The sequence below is a fragment of the Lynx rufus genome, unplaced genomic scaffold (assembly GCF_022079265.1).
Source record: "Lynx rufus isolate CCGP_SWC_20201006 ecotype Redwood Valley unplaced genomic scaffold, mLynRuf1.p SCAF_9, whole genome shotgun sequence".
In the NCBI taxonomy this organism is placed as follows: Eukaryota; Metazoa; Chordata; class Mammalia; order Carnivora; family Felidae; genus Lynx; species Lynx rufus.
The window spans coordinates 113,895,789-113,917,937 of NW_025814897.1; the positions used below are offsets into that span (position 1 = coordinate 113,895,789).

Sequence of the window (22,149 nt, forward strand, 5' to 3'; positions counted from 1 at the left end):
GGCAACATACAGTCCTTCTCCGGGCCCCGAGTCAGGACCCTGAGATTGGCGGGACTGGGATTGCCCTGATCTTCTCCAAACCAAAGCTGTGCCCCCAACAGAAGGACCTGCAACCGTGCGGGGCCCCAGAACTACCCGTGTCACCTTGTGGGCCGCATGCCAGGCCTGTCCCGACATCACAGGGTCGGTCACGGGCTGGGACCCCAGGCCATCCACACTGAGCTGAGTGACGGTCATCAAAACAACACTTGGGTACGGGCTAGTGCTAATGTCCCCAGATCTTGGTTTTTCCTTCTGTGCGATGGGGGATGCTGATCCCTGACCGTCCCTCCTGCAAGATGGGAATGGGAATGTCTGCTCGTCCCTTCTGTAAGAGTCTGAGCTCTTCCTTGGTGCACGCTGAAGGCGGCCCTGAGTCACGACAGCCTGCTGTGGGCCAAAACGCTTTGTGAGGCATGTGGCACCTACAGGCATGCGGTGAGGTCTGGGGCAGGCTGGGGCACCGGCTGGCTTCAGAGTTCAAGGCGGTGCAGGCCTGGCCTGGGGTGGGGCACATCCCTGTGCCGGGCTCCCAGACAGGCTGGAGGTCGTGGAGGGTGGCGTGTAGGGAGACCTGGGCACCTGAGCGTGTTGGGACTTTGGTGGGCACAAATGTGCCTTTGGGCAGGCACGGGAGTGCGGGAGCGTGTACGCCCGCAGAGGAGGGGGCGGCTCTCTGGGCGTGGCTCGGGGTGAGGCTGCTGGGCACGGCCCCGCCCACCTCACCTTGGTCAGAGCGTAGACCACAGAGGGGTCAGTGACGCCGGCTGAGACCCAGGGCCCGTGGCCCAGTGGGGCCCCAGGCCCTCTGAGACTTCTCTTAGTACGGATGAGCCCCCCAGGGTCTGGTCCCCACCCCTGGAGGCCTCTGTCAAAGGGGCTGCCTGGGGCCCAGCTGCAGAAACCATCTCAGCTTTCTCTCCAGAGCTAGTTTCCTCCAGCCGCAGCAGCCGGAGCCTGAGATGAGCTGAGATAATGCAGGGCCGACCAGACTGACCGACGGTGGACACGGGAGTTCAAGGCAAACTCGGAGGCCTACGAGGCTCTGGCTCCTCTGGCCAGACACAGGGGCGGCCCGCCGGGCACTTATCGGCCAGCCAGCGAGGCAGGCGGGGGGCCACCGGCCACGTCTGCGGCCCCTGAGGCTGGGGGCGGGGCGGGGTGCGGGCGCAGGCAGACAGACAGACAGGCTGTTGTGGGGGGAAGGGAAGGCATCCCTGACAGCTGGGCCTGGGCCGGAGCCCTGCAGAGCTCCTCCCTGCCAGGGGCTCCCCCCTCCCCCCCACCGCTACCTTGTGGGTCCCTTCCCCCCGTCCCTGTCCCTCCCTGGCAACAAGGGCCAGCTGGTGAGGCTGAGGCCGCCCCTGTCCCCGCCTTGCCTGAGAGCCCGTGTACCCCGCAAGAACAAATCGCGAGGCTCTCAGAGCCTCTCCATTCAAAGGGCCCCACCTGCTTTACTCGAGGCCCCCAAGGGTCCTGTGCACAGGGGTGCGTCAGAGAGCAGGGAAGGTGGGGCTGCCCGGCCTGCTTCTGGGGGCCTCCCAGGCCACTTGCAGGGCCCTGGCCCGTGTCGTGCGGCAGGCAAGGGGAACCCCAGCCTGGAAGGAAGTACAGGGCCCCTACTGCCCCTACTGATGCGAGCGGGTAGTTTTCTCGCCTGCATGTCAGGGACAGGGTGCTCCCCGAGTCAGCTCCAGCCCCTGAACCCCGTCTGCCAGGGACAAACTTTGTCCTGAGCGGGAAGCTGCCCGCGTTACCCCCGACCGGGGCCTGCCAGAAACCCCCAGTTTCTGCCTGCCGTGCTGGGTGTGCTTAAATCCTGGCAACAGCACCCCCCCCCCGGAAGCCCGCTGTCCACCCTGGCACAGCCGACCCCCACCACTGTTCCTGCTGTGCTCAGGCGGTAGGCCCGGCCCTGGAGCCTCAGGGGCCTGGCTTCTCGGGCTGGGGGCCATCCCCATCCTGGAAGATGCCCCACGGAGCCCTCTGCTCCACCAGGCTGATGTCTGGTGTTCCCGGGGTCCCCTTGGTCCTGCCCAGACCGGACCCCTGGAGGGGGTTCCCGCAGCTGCACGCCGCTCGTTAGTGGGGGGCGGGAGGCTCGCCGAGGGGCGCTCCTGGGGCTCGGATCAGTGGTGGTCGTCTCTGGGGAAGATGCTCCCCAAAAGCCGGCCGCGTGTGACGGCCGTGTGCGGGACGTGAGGACGCCGTCTCACGCCAATCTCTTGGGCTCTTGGTTCCCGTTACGGACGGGGAAGAACCGCCGTGGACCTGCCTCCAGAACCCCCCACCGAGTCGGGCTCCGTGGCCCAGGTGGGTGTGGGCTCTGCCGAAGGGGCCGCGTGGAATCCGCAGCCGGGAGCCGGACACAGGGGCGCGGGTTCTCGCCCCAGCCCTGCGGGGTCCGCGCTGGGGGAAGTGAGCAGGTCGGCCCCCGCCCTTCCCTGCTTGGGGCTCTGGACGCTGCCACTGCTCTGGGTGGCCCCCAACCCCCATTCCAGCGGGCAGTCACTTTTTAAAGGCGCTGGTGGCCAAGCCTTCTGGAAAGAGAATGAGCAGCCCCGCGGGTCCCCGTGTCTGAAGTCTACATGCTCTCAGAGTGAGGGCTGAGCCCGAGACCTCCTCAGACCAAGGACTGTCCCCACAGCAGGAGGAAGGAGCTGTGCCTGCTACCAGCTGGCTTTCTTCTGGGGGCCCCGGAAGACCCAGCCCTGGACGGACAGCTGATGGGGGACGGGAGCCCTCGGGCTCCAGCCCCACCAGCCGAGGAGCCCCCCACCTCTCCCTGTAAAGGTGGGCCACCCCCCTGGGGCAGGCAGGGCCGGGCTTCCCTTCCGTTCTCCTGACTCACGTGGGGGGTGGTGGAGAAGAGGGCCAGGAGCACTGACTGCGTGGGATGGGGCTCCAGGGTCTAGGGGACCCCACTTCCTGCCCAGGTGACGTGGGGCGGGCTTGGCACACTGTATGTCATTGCCATCATCAGTCAGTCACCTAGGGGAGGGCTGCGTGAGCCCTGAGGCTCTGTGTGCATCCGGCTCTAGGCTGGACCCTAGGGCAGTGTCCTCCCAGGGGCCCGCTGTCTTAGGGGTGGAGAATGACATTGTTTCAGGGTATCTGATGGGTGAAGGGTCAGGTCTAGGCTGTGGTAGGTATGGAGGCCTCGTAGTCTTGGCCGAGGGTGGACGAGCGGCTGCCGGGGCTGGCCAAGGGCAGGAGGGCTGAGCGTAGGACTCACCTGGAATTTCTTCTTGGCCACAAAATACTGCATACGCCGGATGACCTTGATGGTGGCCCGATGGTGCTCCCGCAGCCTGTGGCAGAGAATGGAGAAGAGGCATGAGTGGCCCCCCTGGGACGGTCATCCTGCGCCCGGCGCTCTCAGCGTCTCGGCGTCTTCCCAAGTGCCTCCTGCGTGCAGGCTGGGCCCTTCCAGAAACGCGGAGGATGTTCACCCCACGGGATGGAGGTCTTCGAGACTCCATCCTGGCAGGGGAAGAGGGCAGGCCAGAGGCGAGAAGCTTTTAGCCAGCAGGATGAGCCCAGAGGGACCCTTGCCTCGTCTGTTGCTTGGAAATGGTGCGGGAGTCAGAGCCCTGGGTTCATACGGGCTGTGCCCCTAACTCACAGCAGAACCACAGAAGCTTCTTTCCACCCTTGGGCCTTCAGGCTCCTCACCAGTATAATGGGGAAGGAGTACAGCGGGTGCCTGAAGCCCCTCTCCGCTGGGACGTTCCCTGTCGCCACACATGGGCACGTGCTCGGAAAATGTAAGGGCTACAGGAGGAACAAGCCAGAGGCAGTCACTGCCTGAGCCACTGTGTCAGGAGATTGTATTGTCTCCCCTGTCAAGTCCCTTCTAGAAACAAAGATCCTTCCAGAAACATGGCTGATGGTGTGCATAGAAAGACGTCTAGAAGGAAATACACCTGCACGGAAGCCGTGCGGCTTCGGCCACGCAGCCCGCGTGTGACCCGACCTCTGCCAAGAACCCCCACGAGATGAAGGAACAAACCAGCACAGTGGTGTGACGGCTGTGGGGCGACACAGCGATGTGAAGGGTTGAGATCCCGGAAAAGAGACCGACCACACGGGCCGTGCGTGTGGCCGCACGTCTCCTCCTTTGAGCACTGATGCATTTGTCGTGTAGCACACAGAGCTAGGCTCGTCGGGCTGGGGAGACAGACAGGGGAGTCCAGGGCCACAAAGACACCCAGGACTTGGGGGGGACGGGAGCCCCTGAGCCGTGAGCTCCCTTTCACAGGATGTCCCCTTGAAGCATTTGTGGATTAAGCTGCACAGGTGTGGGGTAAGATTCTAGGAGGGTAAAAAGCTAAGCAGACAACTTGCAGGCTTATGTCACTGCGGAGAGGAGCACTGGGGTTCAGGGTCTACCCAGGAGATGGGACCCTGGGACTCCCCAAGCTTTCAGTCGAGACCCCTATGGCCTCAAATCATTTCAGTCTCCACCCGGAGCAAAGCGCCCTGCCCTGTGCCCTTTCCACACTGGAGGAAGACCAGATCATCTGCGGGGAGACAGCAGGGAGCCTGTACGTGGTTTTTTACGCTCAAAAGACCGACAACCAAGGGAGAAAACAGACCACAGAAACAGATCTAAGGATGTGGCACAGGCTCTGCTCTTCCCACTCTGTGAGTTTGGGGGAACCTGATGCCTGTTCTGACAAAAAAATGCTGGGAAGCCACGCTGTGTAAAGCTGATGCGTTCCTGGAACGCGGCCGCGTGAACCCGTCTGAGCCGGCTGGCCGGGGCAGCCGCACGGAGGAGAGCGGGGACCCCCAGTCAAGAGCCAGCATCAAGTGACACACACACGAGCGAGGCCGCCCCTGACCATCCAGCCGCGGTTAAGCCGCCAGATGGCCGCACCCGCACGAACACGCACACGAAGCCGGCGGAACGACCGCCCAGCCGAGCTGACCCCAAATTGCTGAGCCACAGAATCGTGAGCAAGAAAACGGGTGTGGTCTTTTTAAATTTTTTATTTTTATTTATCTTATTTTCTATTTTGAGAGAGAGAGTGAGCAAGCATGTGCACGCACAAGCGGGGTCGGGGGGTGGAGAGAGGGAGAGAGAGAACCCCAAGCAGGCTCCGCACGCAGTGCGGAGCCCCATGCGGGGCTGGACCCCACGACCCTGGGATCATGACCCGAGCCGAAATCAAGAGTCAGACGCTCTACCGAGTGAGCCACGCAGGTGCCCCGAGACCCTCAAACACACGGTTCTGGTTTGGGGACCGGGCATTGGACAAAGGCAGGAAACAAGGGCGGATGCCGTCACTCATCACATGAGACTCTGACGTGTCCTGTAGGGGTGAGTGAACCTTGTGCTGGGACTTATGGCCCGACGACAGCCTGTTGCGGACTGAAGACGGGTCAAGATCTTCTGTAGTTCTCCCAAGCAAGAGGTGAGGTCCCCCGTGGTGGGAGAGGGCCGTGAGTCTGAGCCGTGATCTCGAGACCTCGCAGCTCCCACCGTCATCCCGTTGGAACGCTGCTGCCCCACGGATGTGTCTGAGCGAGGCTGCTGCCGGGCTGCCAGCCGGGCAGCTCCGGACACGTGTGGCTGGAGGAGACCACCCAGTCCTGCCCAGCCGAGCCCAAGGGAGACCACCGGATGAGCAGCCCAAATGCTGACCCACGGACGCATGAGCAAACAGACAGCTATGGTTTGCTTCAGAGCTTTTAGATGAGGACTTTAACCACGGCAGGGGCACCTGGGTGGCTCAGTCGGTTAGATGTCCGACGCTCGATCTCACCACTGGTGGGATCGAACCCCGAGTCAGGCTCTGCGCTGACAGGAAGGAGCCTGCGTGGGATTCTCTCTCTCTCTGCCCCTCCGCTGCTTGTGCGCACATGCACGCGCCCTGCCTCTCTCTCAAAATAAATAAATAAGCTTAAAAAAAATCAAGATCATGGGTTCAAGAAGATAGAAGGAGAATTTCACCAGACTGCCTCTCTCTCAAAATAAATAAATAAGCTTAAAAAAAAATCAAGATCATGGGTTCAAGAAGATAGAAGGGGAATTTCACCAGAGAGATGAAACCTGCGGTGAAAATAATAGAGTGGAAATTCTAGAACCGGAAGGACAAGGAAGGAGGGGAAGAATGCAGCAGATGAATTTGACGGCAGCGTGGGCACGCGAGAACTGGAAGGGCACAGGCAGGTGGGAGCACGGGGACACAGCAGAATTAAGCACACACAAAAAGGTAAGACGAGGGACAGCTGGTTACAAGTTCGTGTACGTGTGGAGTCCCAGAAGGAGAGGGGACAAGTGGAGACTCGGCGGCTGAGAATTTTCCAGAAACGATGGAACACATCAGGCCGCAGATTCAGACAGCTCTTTAGATCCTTGGGCTTATGAGAGCGATGCCACTGAGCAACAGGGAAGGTCACGGGAGCAGTGGAGGAGGGGATGGCCCATTATCCCGATGACTGGACGAAAGTTGGGTGACATCTTTAAAGTGCACAGGGAAGCATTCGAGACCCATCAAATATACCCTGAAATATGAAGATGAAAGTTGGGGCGCCTGAGTGTTAGGCGTCCGGCTTCGGCTCAGGTCATGATGTCGTGGGTTCGAGCCCCGCGTCGGGCTCTGTGCTGACGGCTCGGAGCCTGGAGCCTGCTTCGGATCCTGTGTCTCCCTCTCTCTCTGCCCCTCCCCTGCTCACGCTCTGTCTCTCTGTCTCTGTCTCTCTCTCTCTCTCTCTCTCTATCTCTCTCCCAATCTGCTCCCCCACCAAGGGCTTGCTCACTCTCTCTCTTTCAAACAAATAAATAAGTAAATGCATATCCTAAATATATAAAGGATATTTACAAAACAAATATCTATTTAGAAAGTAACAGAAATCATCATGGGGCGCCTGGGTGGCTCAGTAGGTTGGGCATCTGACTTCAGCTCAGGTCATGATCTCGCGGTCTGTGAGTTCGAGCCCCGCGTCGGGCTCTGTGCTGACAGCTCGGAGCCTGGAGCCTGCTTCGGATCCTGTGTCTCCCTCTCTCTCTGCCCCTCCCCTGCTCACGCTCTGTCTCTCTGTCTCTCTGTCTCTCTCTCTCTCTCTCTCTCAGAAGTAAATAAACATTTTAAAAAATTAAAAAAATATGAAGACAAAAGTAAAGTAAGCAAATCCTATAGGATTCTACTCAGATGAGGTCCCTAGAGGAGTCAGATTCATAGAGACAGACAGCAGGACGGTGGGATCCAGGGGCTAGGGGAGACGGATGACAGTTGGTGTTTAATGGGGACAGAGTTTCCATTTCACAACATGAAAAAGTCCTGGAGATGGATGGTGAGGACAACTGCATGACACGTGAATGTGCTCAATGCCCCTGAGCTGTACACAAAAATGGTTAAGATGCCACATTTTATGTTATGTATATTTTACTACCAAAAAGAAAAAGAAAAAAAGAAAGAAAGGAAGAAAGAAAGAAGAAAGGGAGGAGAGAAGGAAGGAAGGAAGGAAGGAAGGAAGGAAGGAAGGAAGGAAGGAAGGAGAGAAGGAAGGAAGGAAGAAGAAGGAAGGAAGGAAGGAAGGAAGGAAGGAAGGAAGGAAGGAAGGAAGGAAAACCAAAACCAAGAGAATTCACTGCTAGGAGACCCGCATTGGAAGAATGACTCAGGGGACTCCCCGGGCAGAGCAAAATGATCCCAGAAGGAAGCATGGGAATACAGGAAGGAATCAAGGACACAAAAAGTCAGATTTATGAGAAAGTTTAAATTTGTATTGACTTAAATAGTGAGGTTTCATGAGGTTTAAACATCACTAGAGATCAAGAGGGATATTTTATAATTGAAGAAAAAAAAAGGTCAGTTTGGTAGAAAGATATCAATCCTAAATCTGCATGCAGTTAAAAATGGGATACACACATGTATCTGTATAGCATAGCTGAAATGTGTGATAAAAATAGCATAAAAGGCAGAGGGTGTTGATGGAGTCACACAGCTGTGAGCACCTTGTGCTGTCAGGGAAGTGGCAAAAGTGCTAATTTGAGGTCAACCCTGATGAGTCAAGATGTCGACCACTGATGGAATAATACAAATGTGTAAATGCAACAAGCTAACAGAGAATACAAATTAAATAGTATCAATATTTGATTAACCCAGAAGCAGGAAAGGAGATGAGAAAGAAGTGAGGGGACAAAGGGGGGATGAGTGGAAGGCAGCAGAGTGCGTGCACTGCAACAGGACAAAGCATTCCAATTAAAGGACCAACACTGGCAGACGGGGCTAAAAATATAAAGATGTAGAAAGCGTGACAGCAAAAGGACAGAAAAAGAGATGTCGTGGTGTAGCCAAAAGGGAGCTGGTATAGGTAAACTCTATCACACAAAGTAAACTTTAAATATAACCAGAGATAAAGAGGGATATTTCATAATTTAAAAGGTCATCACTCTGGTAAGAAGATATCAATTCTAAATCTGTATGCACCTAAAAACATAATCTTAAAATACATAAAGCAAAACTGGCAGAACTAAAAGGTAAAAGAGAACATGCACCATCATGGGGGGAGATTTGAATACACCTCTGTCGGCAACTGATAAAAAGCAGTCAAACCATAGACAGAGAGATGAATTTAGACAACATGAGTGGCAACCTGACCTAGTCAATATTTACAGAGCACTGCTCTCAATGGCTGAACAGCACATAAGCTTTCCAAGTGCACACGGAACACTTACCCAGACTATATACACGGCTCTAAAAGCATGTTCTAACAAATTTCAAAAAAAAATTCAATCACACAGGTGGGTTCTCTGACCACAGTGAAATTAAGTTAAAATCAATAAGGAAAAGATAACCAGAAATTCTGAAGTGTCTTAGAAATTAAATGATACAAGGTCAAATAAAAAAATCTACTAAGAATCAGAAAGTATTTTGAACTGAATAATGATAAAAATGCCACATATCACAGCTAAATGAATGGCTGAGGTACCATGAATAAGTCTTAGAGAAAAACTGATGACCTTTAATGTATATATTAGAGAAGAGGGAGGCTGACCTCTGTTTTAAGAAGTTTAAAAAAAAATTAAACCCAAAGAAAGTTGATAGAAAGAGAGAATACAGAGTATAACTCAATGAAATAAAAAATGAACCTTACGTTAAAAACATCAGCAAAGCCAAATTTTGATTCCCTGAAGAAACTAATGACATTGACAAACTTTTGGCAAGAGTGACCGGGGAACCTGGGGCTGCAAATCACCAACGGATCAAAAATTGAACATCTTTATAGACCTCGAGGATCAAAAACTCTACTCAGAGGATATTATGTACAAACATAATTTTGATAGCTTAGTTAAAATATATCAATTCCTTAAACATAATATATAAAAACAGACACAAGACATAAAAACTTCAAAGTTCCCAGTATGAATTACATAAGTTACATTTGGAATTTTAATCATCTTTGCACAAAATAAACAAACAAGGGACACCTGGGTGGCTCAGTCGGTGAAGCATCCGACTTGGGCTCAGGTCATGATCTCGCGGTTCGTGAGTTCGAGCCCCGCATCAGGCTCTGTGCTGACAGCTCGGAGCCTGGAGTCTGCTTCAGATTCTGTGTCTCCCTCTCTCTGTCCCTCCCCTGCTTGCACTCTGTCTGTCTGTCTGTCTCTCTCTCTCTCAAAAATAAACATTAAAAATTTAAAAAAATAAACAAAACTTTAAATCTAGGTGATTTTATTAGTAGATTCTTCTAAACATTTAAGGAAGAAATAACACCAGTTTTATACAAACCTTTTGGAGGATTTTTATGAAGCAGAAGGCAGATCACAGGCCAATCTTTCCTAACTGTAGGTGCAAATGTCCTGCCCATAATAGCAAGAATCTGAACCCAACGCTGTCTATAAAGACATACGCTAGATGAGGTCTGATCCACTCATCCAAGGTTGCATTAGCATCCAAAAACCAACCCACAGAATAAGCCACAGAATGAGTAAGAATAAATTACATTTATTTTATAATCACAGAATAAAATCAACAATCAACAGAATAAGCGTAAGAAAAGACATGTGATCAATTCAAAAGATCAGAGAAACATTTGATGAAACTCAAGACCCACTCACAGTCAGAAACGTGACTGAGAAGCAACCAGGAACAGAGGGAAGCTGTGTTATGTAGAAAGCAAATCCATGCGGGAAACCGGACAAAACCCGGTAGAGTGAACATCATACTCCACAGTGAGACATTAGACACCTTCCTTCTGAGACAGCGAGCCAGGCAGGGTCGTCCGCTCTCACCATTTCTACTCGACATCATCCTGAAAGCCTCGGCCAGCGCGTCAAGGGAAGAAAAAGGAAACAAAAGACAGAAGAACAGGATGGGAAAAAAAGTAAAACCGTCATTACTTGCAAATGATGTAATCAGAGATGTTTAAAAAAAAATCTCCAGAATCTTCAGACAAACCATTCTATTGCCCAATGAATTTAGCAAGAGCACTGGTTTTAAAGACAACATGCAAAAACCAAGGGCATTTCTATATGCTAGTGGCAATCAGAAAAAAAAAATAAAGAGGTTCCAATTACAGCGGCATCTAAACCATAAAATGCCTCAGAATAAATCTATCGGAGATGAGCGAGGTCTCTACACAGAAACATTAGTGAAAAACAGGAAAGAAGCCATGAATTAATTCAGGATACAAGGTTTACGAGCTGGAAGATACCGTATCTGTAAGGTGCTAATTTTGAGGTACAGATTCGATGTGACTCCAATCAGTCTCTGAATGCTTTTATTTGTTAATATTTTGGGGGGAAATTTCAAGCAGATTCTAAAATATTTACAGAGACGCAAGGAGCCCCAAGCAGGCAAAACAGTTTTGAAGAACAACGAGCTCGGCAGATTCACACGACGGAGCTCAAGCCTCACCGCCAAGCGTCAGGGAGGAACGGAGGGTATCGGTGGAGGCAGTCTTAGGTCGCACTGTTAGGTAGCATTAGATTCGATCGACGACTATCTCAGCGGAACAGCCCGGAGCATACAGAGGTACAAACACACCCATGCGATCACTTGGCTTGGAACCAAGGCACGGTTTCAGTCCAGCGGGGAAAGAATGTTCTTTTCGATAAATGGTCCCGGGACAAAGCGGGTATCCACATGGAAAAGCGCGAGTCGTGCTTCCTGCTACACAGTTATAAAAGTAATTCTGGCGAGGCTGGACACCTGAACGGGACGGCGAAGACCATCCCGGAGAACACGACAGCAGGATGTGGCTGCGGGACCTCGGGAACGGCCGAGATCTAACCCAACACAAAAGCACCGACAATAAAAGGCAAATATTTGACCACTCGGGCTTCCTTAAAGTCAAGAGCTTCTCTATACGGAAAGACATCATCGAGAGAATGAACAGACCGTGTAAGGCTGGTGGAGGACTTGTATCCAGAAAGTATCAAGAATGCCTACAGGTCGGTGAGGAAAAGACCGCATGATTTAAAAAAAAAAAACAGACCAAAGGTTGGAACGGGAGCTTCCCCGACGCAGGCGTCCACCTGCCAACGCGCCCACGAACCGGCGCTCGACGCCACGACTGGTCGGGGGAACACTGATCGACGCCCCAATGAGGTGTCTCGTGCACTGCTAAAATGGCCGGAACGAGGAAGACGGACGACGTCAGGCGTCAGCGACGACGTGGCGCGACAGGCCCGCGGGTGCTGCCACCCGGGGACAGTGGCGCACACGTCCCCCGAAAAGCACCATCGGAACCGAAGGCGGCTTCACTCGGCGTCCGTGAAGCTCCGAGTGACAAACGTCGACCTGCAGCAGCACAGGTAGCCAGAGGGTGTCGTGTGCCTCCAGGGACACCAAAGAACGCGCTGCTGACAGCTCGGGGCGCCGTGCGAGACGGCCACGCGCGGAAGAGGCAAGTGGCGCACGCGGCCGCGGGACAAATCTCAGAAACGTGGTGTTCCCAGAAGGGAGCCGGCCACACAGTGTGTGTGTGTGTGTGTGTGTGTGTGTGTGTGTGTCCGTCCATGCAGGCTCGGGACAGGCAAGGCTGGCCGCGGCGAGGGACGTCGGAGCACCTGTGAACTCTGGGAGGGGGCGGGGCTCACCGGGACGGGGAGGGAGGGGGCTCCCGGTGTGACAGAAACGCCCCACGTCTTGATCCGGCTGTTTCCGGGTAGTGTCTACGTTTGTAGAACTAAGCTGATCTGTTCATTTCAGATCTGCGTGCTTTGTTTATTACAAAGCGTATATATTATATATTATTATATTATACTAAGCTTTATAATAAATACATCACACCACGTTTTTTTTTTTTTAAATTTTTTTTTTCAACGTTTATTCATTTTTGGGACAGAGAGAGACAGAGCATGAACGGGGGAGGGGCAGAGAGAGAGGGAGACACAGAATCGGAAACAGGCTCCAGGCTCCGAGCCATCAGCCCAGAGCCTGATGCGGGGCTCGAACTCCCGGACTGTGAGATCATGACCTGGCTGAAGTCGGATGCTCAACCGACTGCGCCACCCAGGCGCCCCCACGTTTTTTTTTTTTAAAGGCTTTCAAGAGGGGCAGCTTTCGGGGAGCCTGAGTGGCTTGGTCGGTTACCCGGCAGACTCTTGATTTCAGCCCGGGTCACGGTCTTGCAGTTCGTGGGATCGAGCCCCGTGCCGGGCTCTGCGCTGACAGTGCACAGAGACTGCTTCTGATTCTCTCTCTCCATTCCCTGCTCGTGCTCACTCTCTCTCAAAATAAATGAGTAAACTCAGAAAAAAAATTACAAAACAAAAATAAAGTTCTCGGGGAGAAGCAGATTCCGCTTGGCTCAGGGTCGCTGCCGGAAGAGGGCAGTCAGGTCAGCTCCCCCACACCTGAGCCTCCCTGAGCACGTCCTCTCGTGTGAGCACCTGCGGCCCCTGCATGCAGCTCGCAGACCTGAGCCCACCTGCTCACCCGTGCGTGCCGTGCTCACGCCTGTGCGTGACAGCCATGGCCATTCTCTGCCCGACGCTCGTCCGTTCCTGGCCCCCCGCCAGACACACAGAACCCCGCCCTGGCCACCTGAGCTAGCCTGTAAGCACCTGGGGGGGGGGGTGCACGCCTGGTGACGGCCAAGGGCACATGTGGCCGGGGAAGGACCCGCCACGGGCGCCAGCTGGGAAAGGAGCCCTGCAGTCGTGTGCCCTCGGCAGAGAGAAGGCGTCACCGCACGGGCAGGAGAGGACGCCCGGCTGAGGGCTCGGCCCAGGCTCTCAGCTCCACCCTGGCCGTCAGGCTGGCCAGCCCCCAGCCAGGCCCGCGGGTGGCTCCAGTTCCAAAATGGGGGACCTCAGGGCAACAGAAGGCCTCACTGCTCCAGGGAGGCTGGGGCGATGCAGGGATGAGGGTGAGGAGGGGCGCCTGGGTGGCGCAGCCGGTTAAGCGTCCGACTTCAGCCAGGTCACGATCTCGCGGTCCGTGAGTTCGAGCCCCTGTTTCCGATTCTGTGTCTCCCTCTCTCTCTGCCCCTCCCCCGTTCATGCTCTGTCTCTCTCTGTCCCAAAAATAAATAAACGTTGGGATGAGGGTGAGGAATCTCCCTGGAGGCACGGGAGAAGGCTGGCCATTTCCTAGGGCAGTTCAGGTGCGGGCCCTGTGGAGACTGAGGGCGGCTCAGATGCACGCGGGGACTCTGTCCCTCCCTCTCTCCTCCTGGAGCGTCTTCCAGCCCCTACAGGGCGCAGGGCCCATGCTCAGCTGCCCAGCCAGCAGGTGGAGGGACCAGCCGACCAGGCCAGCGGGCGATGTCTCCTCCTCCGTGCTGCTGATGAGACAGTAGGGAGAGGACAGGCGTGGGGCCGCTCCGGGGGACCTTTGGGATCCGAGGGGACCCCAGCCTCACCTGGGCATGTGGGCAGACAGGTGGAGCGTGAGCGAGGTACTCCCAGCCGCCAGCTCCCCACCCCACCCCTCGCCCCCCCGCCCAGGGCAAGACAGCTGCCCTGACGGAGGCTACAATAGGACACTGGGGTGGCATAGGCTTGGGTGCGGGGCCAGCCGGGGCTGAGCCCAGATACGGACGCCCCGGCCTCCCCGGCTTCCGGCCCAGGCCACCGAGGGAGCTCTCCATGACAGAGCGGGAGAACCCGGAGGCAGCGGGACAGGGAGGGGAGGACGCAGGGGCCGGGGTCCAGAGCACACCCCGCGCAGGAGGGGGACGCCGCACACGAACTCACATGCGCACTGACACGCGCACACATTCCCCATCGGGGGACCGGAGGCGGAGCTGGGAGCAGACCGGGGAGGCCCCACGACGCAGAGATCGCTCTTCTAGGGTGGGATCTCAGCCCCTCAGCCAGGCCAGAGACACGGGAGGGGTCGCCACCCCGGCCTCCCGTCCCCGACTTTCTAATCACCTCCAATGACGTGGGAGCAGGCGGAAGGCTGGGGCTTTCTGGACACCTTGGTGTGAAGGGCCCCCCTCCGGCCGTGATGGCCCAGCCTGGACACGGCCTGAGGTCCGGGGAGAAGAATGCTCAGAGCTCCCGAGATCCTGCCTTGCTCAAACAAAGGACCACGGCCGGCGACCACGTCAGTGGCTTCTCGAAGCTGCCGCCTGACGCCCTCACTAGCTCTGTAGAACAAAGCCTTGGCCTTTGCCAACAGGCAGCACCGGCCAGGCTGACAGAAAGCCGGGGCTGGGACGTCAGGACCTGGCCCAGCTCCGCTCGGGCCTACCGTGGGGACAGCCCTGCCCGCCGGCCCCCCTCTGCTGCGGGCAAAGGACTCCGCGGTCTGCAAGGAAAGGGCCCGTCTGGCTCCGTTCCAGGTGGGGTTTCTCTTCTCTCTGGGCTGGGTTTGGCCTGGGAAGGTGGTGGCCCAGTGCCCTTTTCTGGTGGCTCTGACACAGGAACAGGCAGGTGGGACGGGTGACAGGATGGAGGCCTGGGGCACGCTGACCCCTGCAGGAGACCCCTGGAGCCTGACCACCTTGAGGTGCTGAGGCTGGAGGGTGGGTGGCCACCCTGCCTGGGCGAGGCCACCCTCCGGGTCTTCCCCATCTGCTGACGGGGAGGGTGGACCCACCAGGCCACCCCCCCCCCCCGCCCCCCGGCTTGGGGAAGGCAAGAAGGGCTGGGCCTTGCAGGGGTAGTGATGCCACACATCTGCTCCTCGCGGCCCGGAGAAAGGGGACCCCCCGCCCCCGTGAGACAAGGGTTGGGTGGGTGCTGGATTTTGTCAAATTTTGCAGTATTTGACAGGGTACGATGCTTCTTCTTTCCCCCACCGATGTGACGGCTTATGTTAATTTGTTTTGAGAGAGAGACAGCATGAGCAGGGGAGAGGGGCAGAGGGAGAGAGAACGAATCCCAAGCAGGCCCCACCCTCAGCACAGAGCCTGACGTGGGTCTCGATCCCACGACCCTGGGATCATGGATGACCTGAGCCGAAATCAAGCAGATGTTCAAGTGACTGAGCCCCCCCAGGCACCCCCATTAGTTGACTTTTGAATGTCGAATGGGCTTGACTTCTCCAGAATAAACCTCATTTGGCTGTGGAGTTTCATTTTTCACACACTGTTGCATACTTAGTTGGGGTTTGTTAATAATATTGAAAAGACCCAGGAAACCCACCACGCCAAAGAAAAGCTTGGCCCCGACAGCCCTCACCCCTACCGTCCTCCAGCTTCCCCACCCTGGGTGACCACCACCCCAAACCCGTGTTGCTCACATCCTTGCTTTCCTCTTGACTCATCTTATCCCATCTATACGTAGCCCCCCGCCCAAGGCACGTAGTTTTTTATTTTAGTGATTTAGACTTTACAAAAGCGCGTAATGGTTTTCCTGGGTGTTTCGTTGCCCAGACCTACCCAGACGGTCATGTGCCGCTCTGGTTCGTTTGTTTTGACGGGTAGAAAATACTCCTTTGTGTAGATACTCCCAGTCCCTCCCTCTCTTCCTGCGACGCGCGTGTGGCCGACAGCCAGAGGACGCCACGGCGTTCTGCTGCCTGCTTGGGCGTCCCCCCCCCCCCCCGGGCCCCTGACGGCTGCGTCACTGGGTGTGTGAGTTCGAACCTCGGCCGAGATGCTGCGCTGCCCTCCAGAGCGGTGGTCTGGCCGTGCCCGCCCCCCAGCAGTGCGGGAGACCCCGGGCCCCACAGCCCCGCCTGCACGCCCACAAAGTGAGTGTGAACTGTGCCTTCACACTCCAAGTGGCCCCAGATGCTTCCTCCGCTGGGGAGGCTGAGCGAGTCTCTGGGCCATTGTTCTGTTTGGCTACTTGGGCTCTTGCTGTCTCTCTAACATCTACCTAACCCACCTGGCTCCCCGTTCTTGGTCGGTTTGTGTTGGGCGCCCCGGAAGATGCCCTAATCCCAGAACCCGTGAATATGTCACCTTAGAAGGCAAAGGGGACTTTACACGTGTGATTAAGATCATGCACCCTGAGATGGGGTGATTTCCCTGGATTCTCTGGGCAGGCCCGAGTAGACACCGGAGTCCTTAAAGGCGAAGAAGCCTCCCCAGCTGTGGTCAGAGGGAGCTGTGACTGCGGGGGAAAGGCCGGAGAGTGACAGCGTCCCGGCTGTGAGCGTCCCCTCCCGACAGTGTCCCTGAGGCCAGGGCGGCGAGCCGATGGCGTCCCCAAAGCCAGAAGAGGCCAGGCAGCGAATGGTTTCCTTGCTCGAGCCTGCGGGGGGAACCAGCCCCGTGCCCCCTTGCAGACCCGTCAGACCGCGTCACATTTAATCTGCGGGACCCAGAGATAATCAGTGTGTGTTGTTCTAAGCCACTCGGTTTGAGGTAATTTGTTGCAGCAAACACCAGAAAATGAATGAATATCCCAGCGTGCAAATCACCTCCCTTTCCTTCAGGTGCCTTTTGAGGAACAGGAACTCTAATTTTATAGAAACAACTCTATCAGTGTTTCTCGGTCACAGTCGATGCTTTCGGGTCTTGTATAAGAAATAGTTCCAGATGCTAAGGTTCAAAAGATACTAACTAACCCACGTGGTTCTTTTTTTTTTTTAATTTTAATTTTAATTTTAATTTTAATTTTAATTAAGTTTAATTTTAAACTTTTTTATTTAAGAGAGAAAGAGAGGGAGAGAAAGAGAGAGAACTCGAGCAGGAGAGCTGCAGACAGACAGGGAGAGAGAGAGAATCCCAGCACAGAGCCTAATGTGGGACTCGAACTCATAAACCCTGAGATCATGACCTGAGCTGAAATCAAGAGTCAGATGTTTCAACGATTGAGCCACCCAGGTGCCCCTAACCCCCCTAACCCGTGTGTTCAAAGAGTTGTAAGGATCGTATCTGACATTTAATTCCTCGTCCCAGTGCTGTCAGCACACCCCAGAGCCTCCCACTTGGGCTCCCCGCTCTACGCCCTGGCTGAGTGTTGACCTCATAACCCCAAATCAGCCTCACACCAAGCCCTGATACCTGCCTTCTTTTTAAAAAAAAAAAAATTTAATGTTTATTTTTATTTTTGAGAGAGAGAGAGAGAGAGAGAGAGTGTGTGTGAGTGGGGGAGGGATAGACAGTGAGGGAGACACAGAATCGGAAGCAGGCTCCAGGGTCTGAGCTGTCAGCACAGAGCCTGACATGGGGCTTAAACCCACAAACTGGGAGTTCATGACCTGAGCCGAAGTCAGACTCTTAACTGACTGAGCCACCCAGGCACCTCCTCCTCCCCCCCGCCCCCACTGACATCTGTGTTCTAGAGAAGGTCTTTGCTAGTCTCAACTCTGTTCTCGCCACAGACATTTTAGACTCAGGATAGTAGGTCTTATGAAAAAAACCTGTTGGTTTTTTTTCTCTGGAATTACAGTAAATCTATTTCTCAACCAGGAAGAAATGAATTGACATCTTTAGAATGTGGAATGTCTTATCTAGAGTACAGTATCTCTTTGCCCTTCACGAAAGTCTTACTTGAAAATCTCTAAATAAAGTAAAACTTGGTTCTTTAAAAAAGCCAACAAAACAGACAAGGCTCTGGCAAGACTGAGACAAGATGCGAATAAAAATATTACAAAAGAAAATTAGGAAATACTACAAATCGGGATAAAACGGACAACAGAAGAACATTCTCAACAACTATATGCCAACAACTTTGGAAAACCTAGACAGAATTGGGCACATTCTTAGAAAAAATGCTAACTCCCTGCAACTGACTGAGGAGTGGACAAACTTTCTGAATAAGCTTGCACCTCCTAAAGGTATCAAAGGGGTGTTAAAGATCTTCCCACAAGAACACACCAGGCCCAGGTGGCCTTACCCCAAATTCTACCACACTTTGGTGGGGCAGTTAATCCCTGCTGTACGCAGACATCTGAAACAACAAAAAATGAAAACACAGTACAGCCAAAGTTAAGGGATGCAGCTAACGCGGTTCTCAGAGGGAAATTTATAGCATTCCATGATTACACTAACAGAAAGGGAAGGCCTCAAACCAATGGTCTCAGTTTCGACCCCAAGAAACTAGAAAAAGAAGACCAAATTAAACCCAAAGTAAGTGGGTGTGCGGGAGGAACAGCACCATAAGCAGAAATGATTGGAACAGAGGGCAGAGGACCACCCTAATCTTGAGACGGGGCTGCTGTTCTTAGTGTGGCCTGAGACCCAGCCCCATGACACCTGTCCCTGAAGGTCCGCACCCTGAGACCCAGCCCCGTGACACCCGTCCCCGAAGGTCCGCACCCTGAGACCCAGCCCCGTGACACCCGTCCCCGAAGGTCCGCACCCTGAGACCCAGCCCCGTGACACCCGTCCCCGAAGGTCCGCACCCTGAGACCCAGCCCCGTGACACCCGTCCCCGAAGGTCCGCACCCTGAGACCCAGCCCCGTGACACCCGTCCCCGAAGGTCTGCGCCCTGAGACCCAGCCCCGTGACACCCATCCCCGAAGGTCTGCACCCTGAGACCCAGCCCTGTGACACCCGTCCCCGAAGGTCCGCTCCCTGAAACCCAGCCCCGTGACACCCGTCCCCGAAGGTCTGCACCCTGAGACCTACCCCTGTGACACCCATCCCCAAAGGTCCACTCCCTGAGACCCAGCCCCGTGACACCCATCCCCAAAGGTCCGCACCCTGAGACCCACCCCCGTGACACCCGTCCCCGAAGGTCTGCACCCTGAGACCCACCCCCGTGACACCCGTCCCCAAAGGTCCGCTCCCTGAGACCCAGCCCCGTGACACCCGTCCCCGAAGGTCCGTGCCCTGAGACCCAGCCCCATGACACCTGTCCCCGAAGTCTGCACCCAGGACCCCTCCCTGAGGCCGTGGGAGTGTCTCCCAGGATCCTTGCTCTCCCACTCCCAAAAAGTGGCTGACTCCAGGGACTCCCTCTTTTAGGTCTGTCCAAAGGAAGCGGTTTGGGAATGGTGTGGGGAGACCCAGGCTGCTGTCACCTCCCCTCCAGAGGCCTGAGGGGTGTGGGAGGAGGACCCCTCAGTTCAAGCTCTAAAACCACCTGCCTCGCTGGTCAGTAACGTCTGGCACCGTGTTTGCTCCCGGGTGCCAGCTCTGATGGGAAGGCAGGGTGTCCCCGCCTGGCCCGGGGAGGTGGGCGGAGCCTCGTGTCCCAGCCTCCCTGCGGGACTGAAGGCAGGGCCTGTGGGTCCCGGGGGCACGTCCCTGGAACCACCCGGAGGCTGGTGGTGCCAGATCACTGACGGAAACGTCCCACACGAGCCTGGGGACGGGACTCGGAGGGACAGTTCTCTCTATTCTCTCTACGTCCCATTATCCCCATTTCTAACACGTTCCGGTCGGCCCAAAGGAGTTTCCTTCTTCAGGAAATAACGCCTGGGCATCCGGCTTCGCCTGTCCCCCTCAGTCCCCCGCCCTCCACGGCCTGCCTCTCGTTCCCAGGCCAGAAGGCCTCCCACCATCTGGGACTCCCAGGGGAGCCCCCATCACAGCTCAGGCTGCTGGGGGAACCTGTCCCCATGAGAGGTCACCCTCCAGCCTGGGCTCAGGTTCCCATCAGTGTGTGTGTGTGTGTGTGTGTGTGTGTGCAGGGGGGGGGCGGTCTCCAGGCCTCCCCCCGCCCGTGCTGGGCTCCACGTCTACATCCTGCCCAGTGGGCCCCACAGTCCCCCCCCCCACCCCCACCCCAGCCTCGAGTTGCCTCCCGGGGCCGCTCCAGCTCCGGCCTGCGGCTCCAGGTACATTTGGGAAAGTCCACAGCCGAGTCAGGCAACTTCGCAAATGGTGCCCCGCGGGCCCGCGTTGCGAAATCCCAGTAATTGGAACCAGCACCCTCCCCCGCACGGCCCCGCCTAGGTCAGAGAAGCCACTGTGCTCTGAGGTCAGGTGAAACAGGGGGCAATGGTGACCCTGCACCTGTCTCCTGCTGCCCCTGAGCTGACCCGTGGTGGCTGCGGGCTAGAGCGGCTGGAGGAGAGGCCCCGCCAGGTGGAGGCTGGCTGCTGAGCTCTCTCTCTGCAGACCCCTTCCCACAGACCCCTGCCGGGCCAGGGGCCGTGTGGGTGCCCCTCACCCTCCTCCTGGCCCGAGCCCACCGCGTGTTCACGTCACAGCACAGCCCGCAGCACCGGGCGCCGACTGCAAATGTCACCGCGTGTGATTCGCCTCCGGTGCTGGGGCCGAGGCTGTGTGGCCCATACTCTTCCCCACGTCCGGCTCGGCGCGGGCCCAGAGGCAGAGCCTGGGGGCGGAAGCAGGTGACGAGCGTCCGGTCTGAGAGCCCTCGGAGCCCCCGCGGCCCCCGCGGCCGGGGTGGAAAAACCTAAAGACGTGCCTCACCTCCCCACAGGCCGAGGAAGCCTGGCGTAGGGCTCTGGCCCGGAAACTCGGGTCCAGATCGGGAGCGGGGACCCGCAGGGATTAGGACCCTCCCTGTCACGGTCCCCGAACGACCGCGGGGATGGGGTCGTCAAGCTGGGACGCAGGCTCGGCCCACAGCCTTGGGACAGAGCCGCATCTCTCCGAGCAGGGGTGGCTCGCCGTTGCCGGCCGTGCTGGCTTTGGGACTGCGGTTGGTTTCATGTCACCTCCTCTCCTGCCCACGGCCCTATTCCTTTGGCGGGAGGCACAGTCAGTCCCCCGCCACGGCCCGGTTCATGCCACCACACAGGTGGCCTCAGAACCGTCTCACTAAGTGAAAGGAGCCAGAAAGGACACATATTGCGTGATTCCATTCAGAATATGCGAAACCATGGAGACAGGAAGCAGATGAATGTTTTCTCCCCGGGGGCTGAGGGAGCAGGGAGGGGGCGGTGACTGCTCGGGGGTGCAGGGCTGCGTCCGGGGGTGCCGGGAATGTTCTAAAACCAGGTAGTGTTGGTGGGCGCTCAGGTGGCTCCTGAGAGCGGGAGCTGGGAGAGAGGCACGCGAGGTGTTGGGTGGTGCTTTGGGACACAGGGCAGGCTTTGGAGGACAGGGAAGGAGGGGGACACCCGGGCCCTCCCAGCTCTGCCCAGGGCACAGGCATCTTGGGGGAAGAACCCTTTCCTCGGGCAGGGGAGGGTGCTCAGGGACCTGGGCAGGTAGAGGGGACTCCCCACTCCCCGGTGTGGCCCAGCCTCCCCCTTCCAACACACCCACCACAGCGTGGCTGCCGGAGGGGGCTTTCTGGGCCAAGAGACAAACCGTGGATCCACGACCCTCCCTCCCCCCACCCACAAATCCCGCCATGGCTCCCTATTGCCTGCCCAGTGACATCCAGACTCTGAGGGTGGCCTGCTCGGCCCTTCACAACGTGCCCGAACAAATAAAACATGAGCGGCAGGTGCTCGGGGCGGGGCCTGACGTGACACACGTTCCCTTCCCCTCAAACTGGCGTGTCACGTGTCACATTAAATGTGTATGGCTCTGAGGTCTTTGTAAGATTTTTTTCATACCAACGATCCATAAATCAGAGCCATCCCGTGCTGGCCCCCCGAGCCTGGGCCAGCCGGAGCAGACCTCCCTGGTTGGCAGCGAAATTCTTTGAGGACCTCGGGACAGGTGACCGAAACAGATAGGAACTCGTTTCAGCATATCCCAGAACCAAGGGAAAGGAACGAATTCTCTCTGTTTTCCCAAGACGGGGGGGTCCCCGTAGGGAGCCCCCGGACACAGGTCAGACCAACAAGCTACTCACTGCAACCCCCCAAGTTCAAGTTGACCTGGCTCAACGTCACTTACATCACGTCCACTCCGCTCGCACAGCTTGCTTCACA

At 56.3% G+C, this 22,149-nt stretch overlaps 1 protein-coding gene across 6 annotated transcripts in view; it reads right to left on the minus strand.

Moving 5' to 3' along the window:
- Nucleotides 1-22,149, minus strand: part of KCNQ1 (potassium voltage-gated channel subfamily Q member 1) — a 322,108-nt gene that overhangs the window by 76,890 nt on the left and 223,069 nt on the right. For all 6 annotated transcript variants that reach the window (XM_047070497.1, XM_047070503.1, XM_047070498.1 and 3 more), the window contains one exon: nucleotides 3,275-3,350. In XM_047070497.1, coding sequence (XP_046926453.1) covers nucleotides 3,275-3,350 — 76 coding nt within the window. The remainder of the gene's footprint in view (nucleotides 1-3,274; nucleotides 3,351-22,149) is intronic.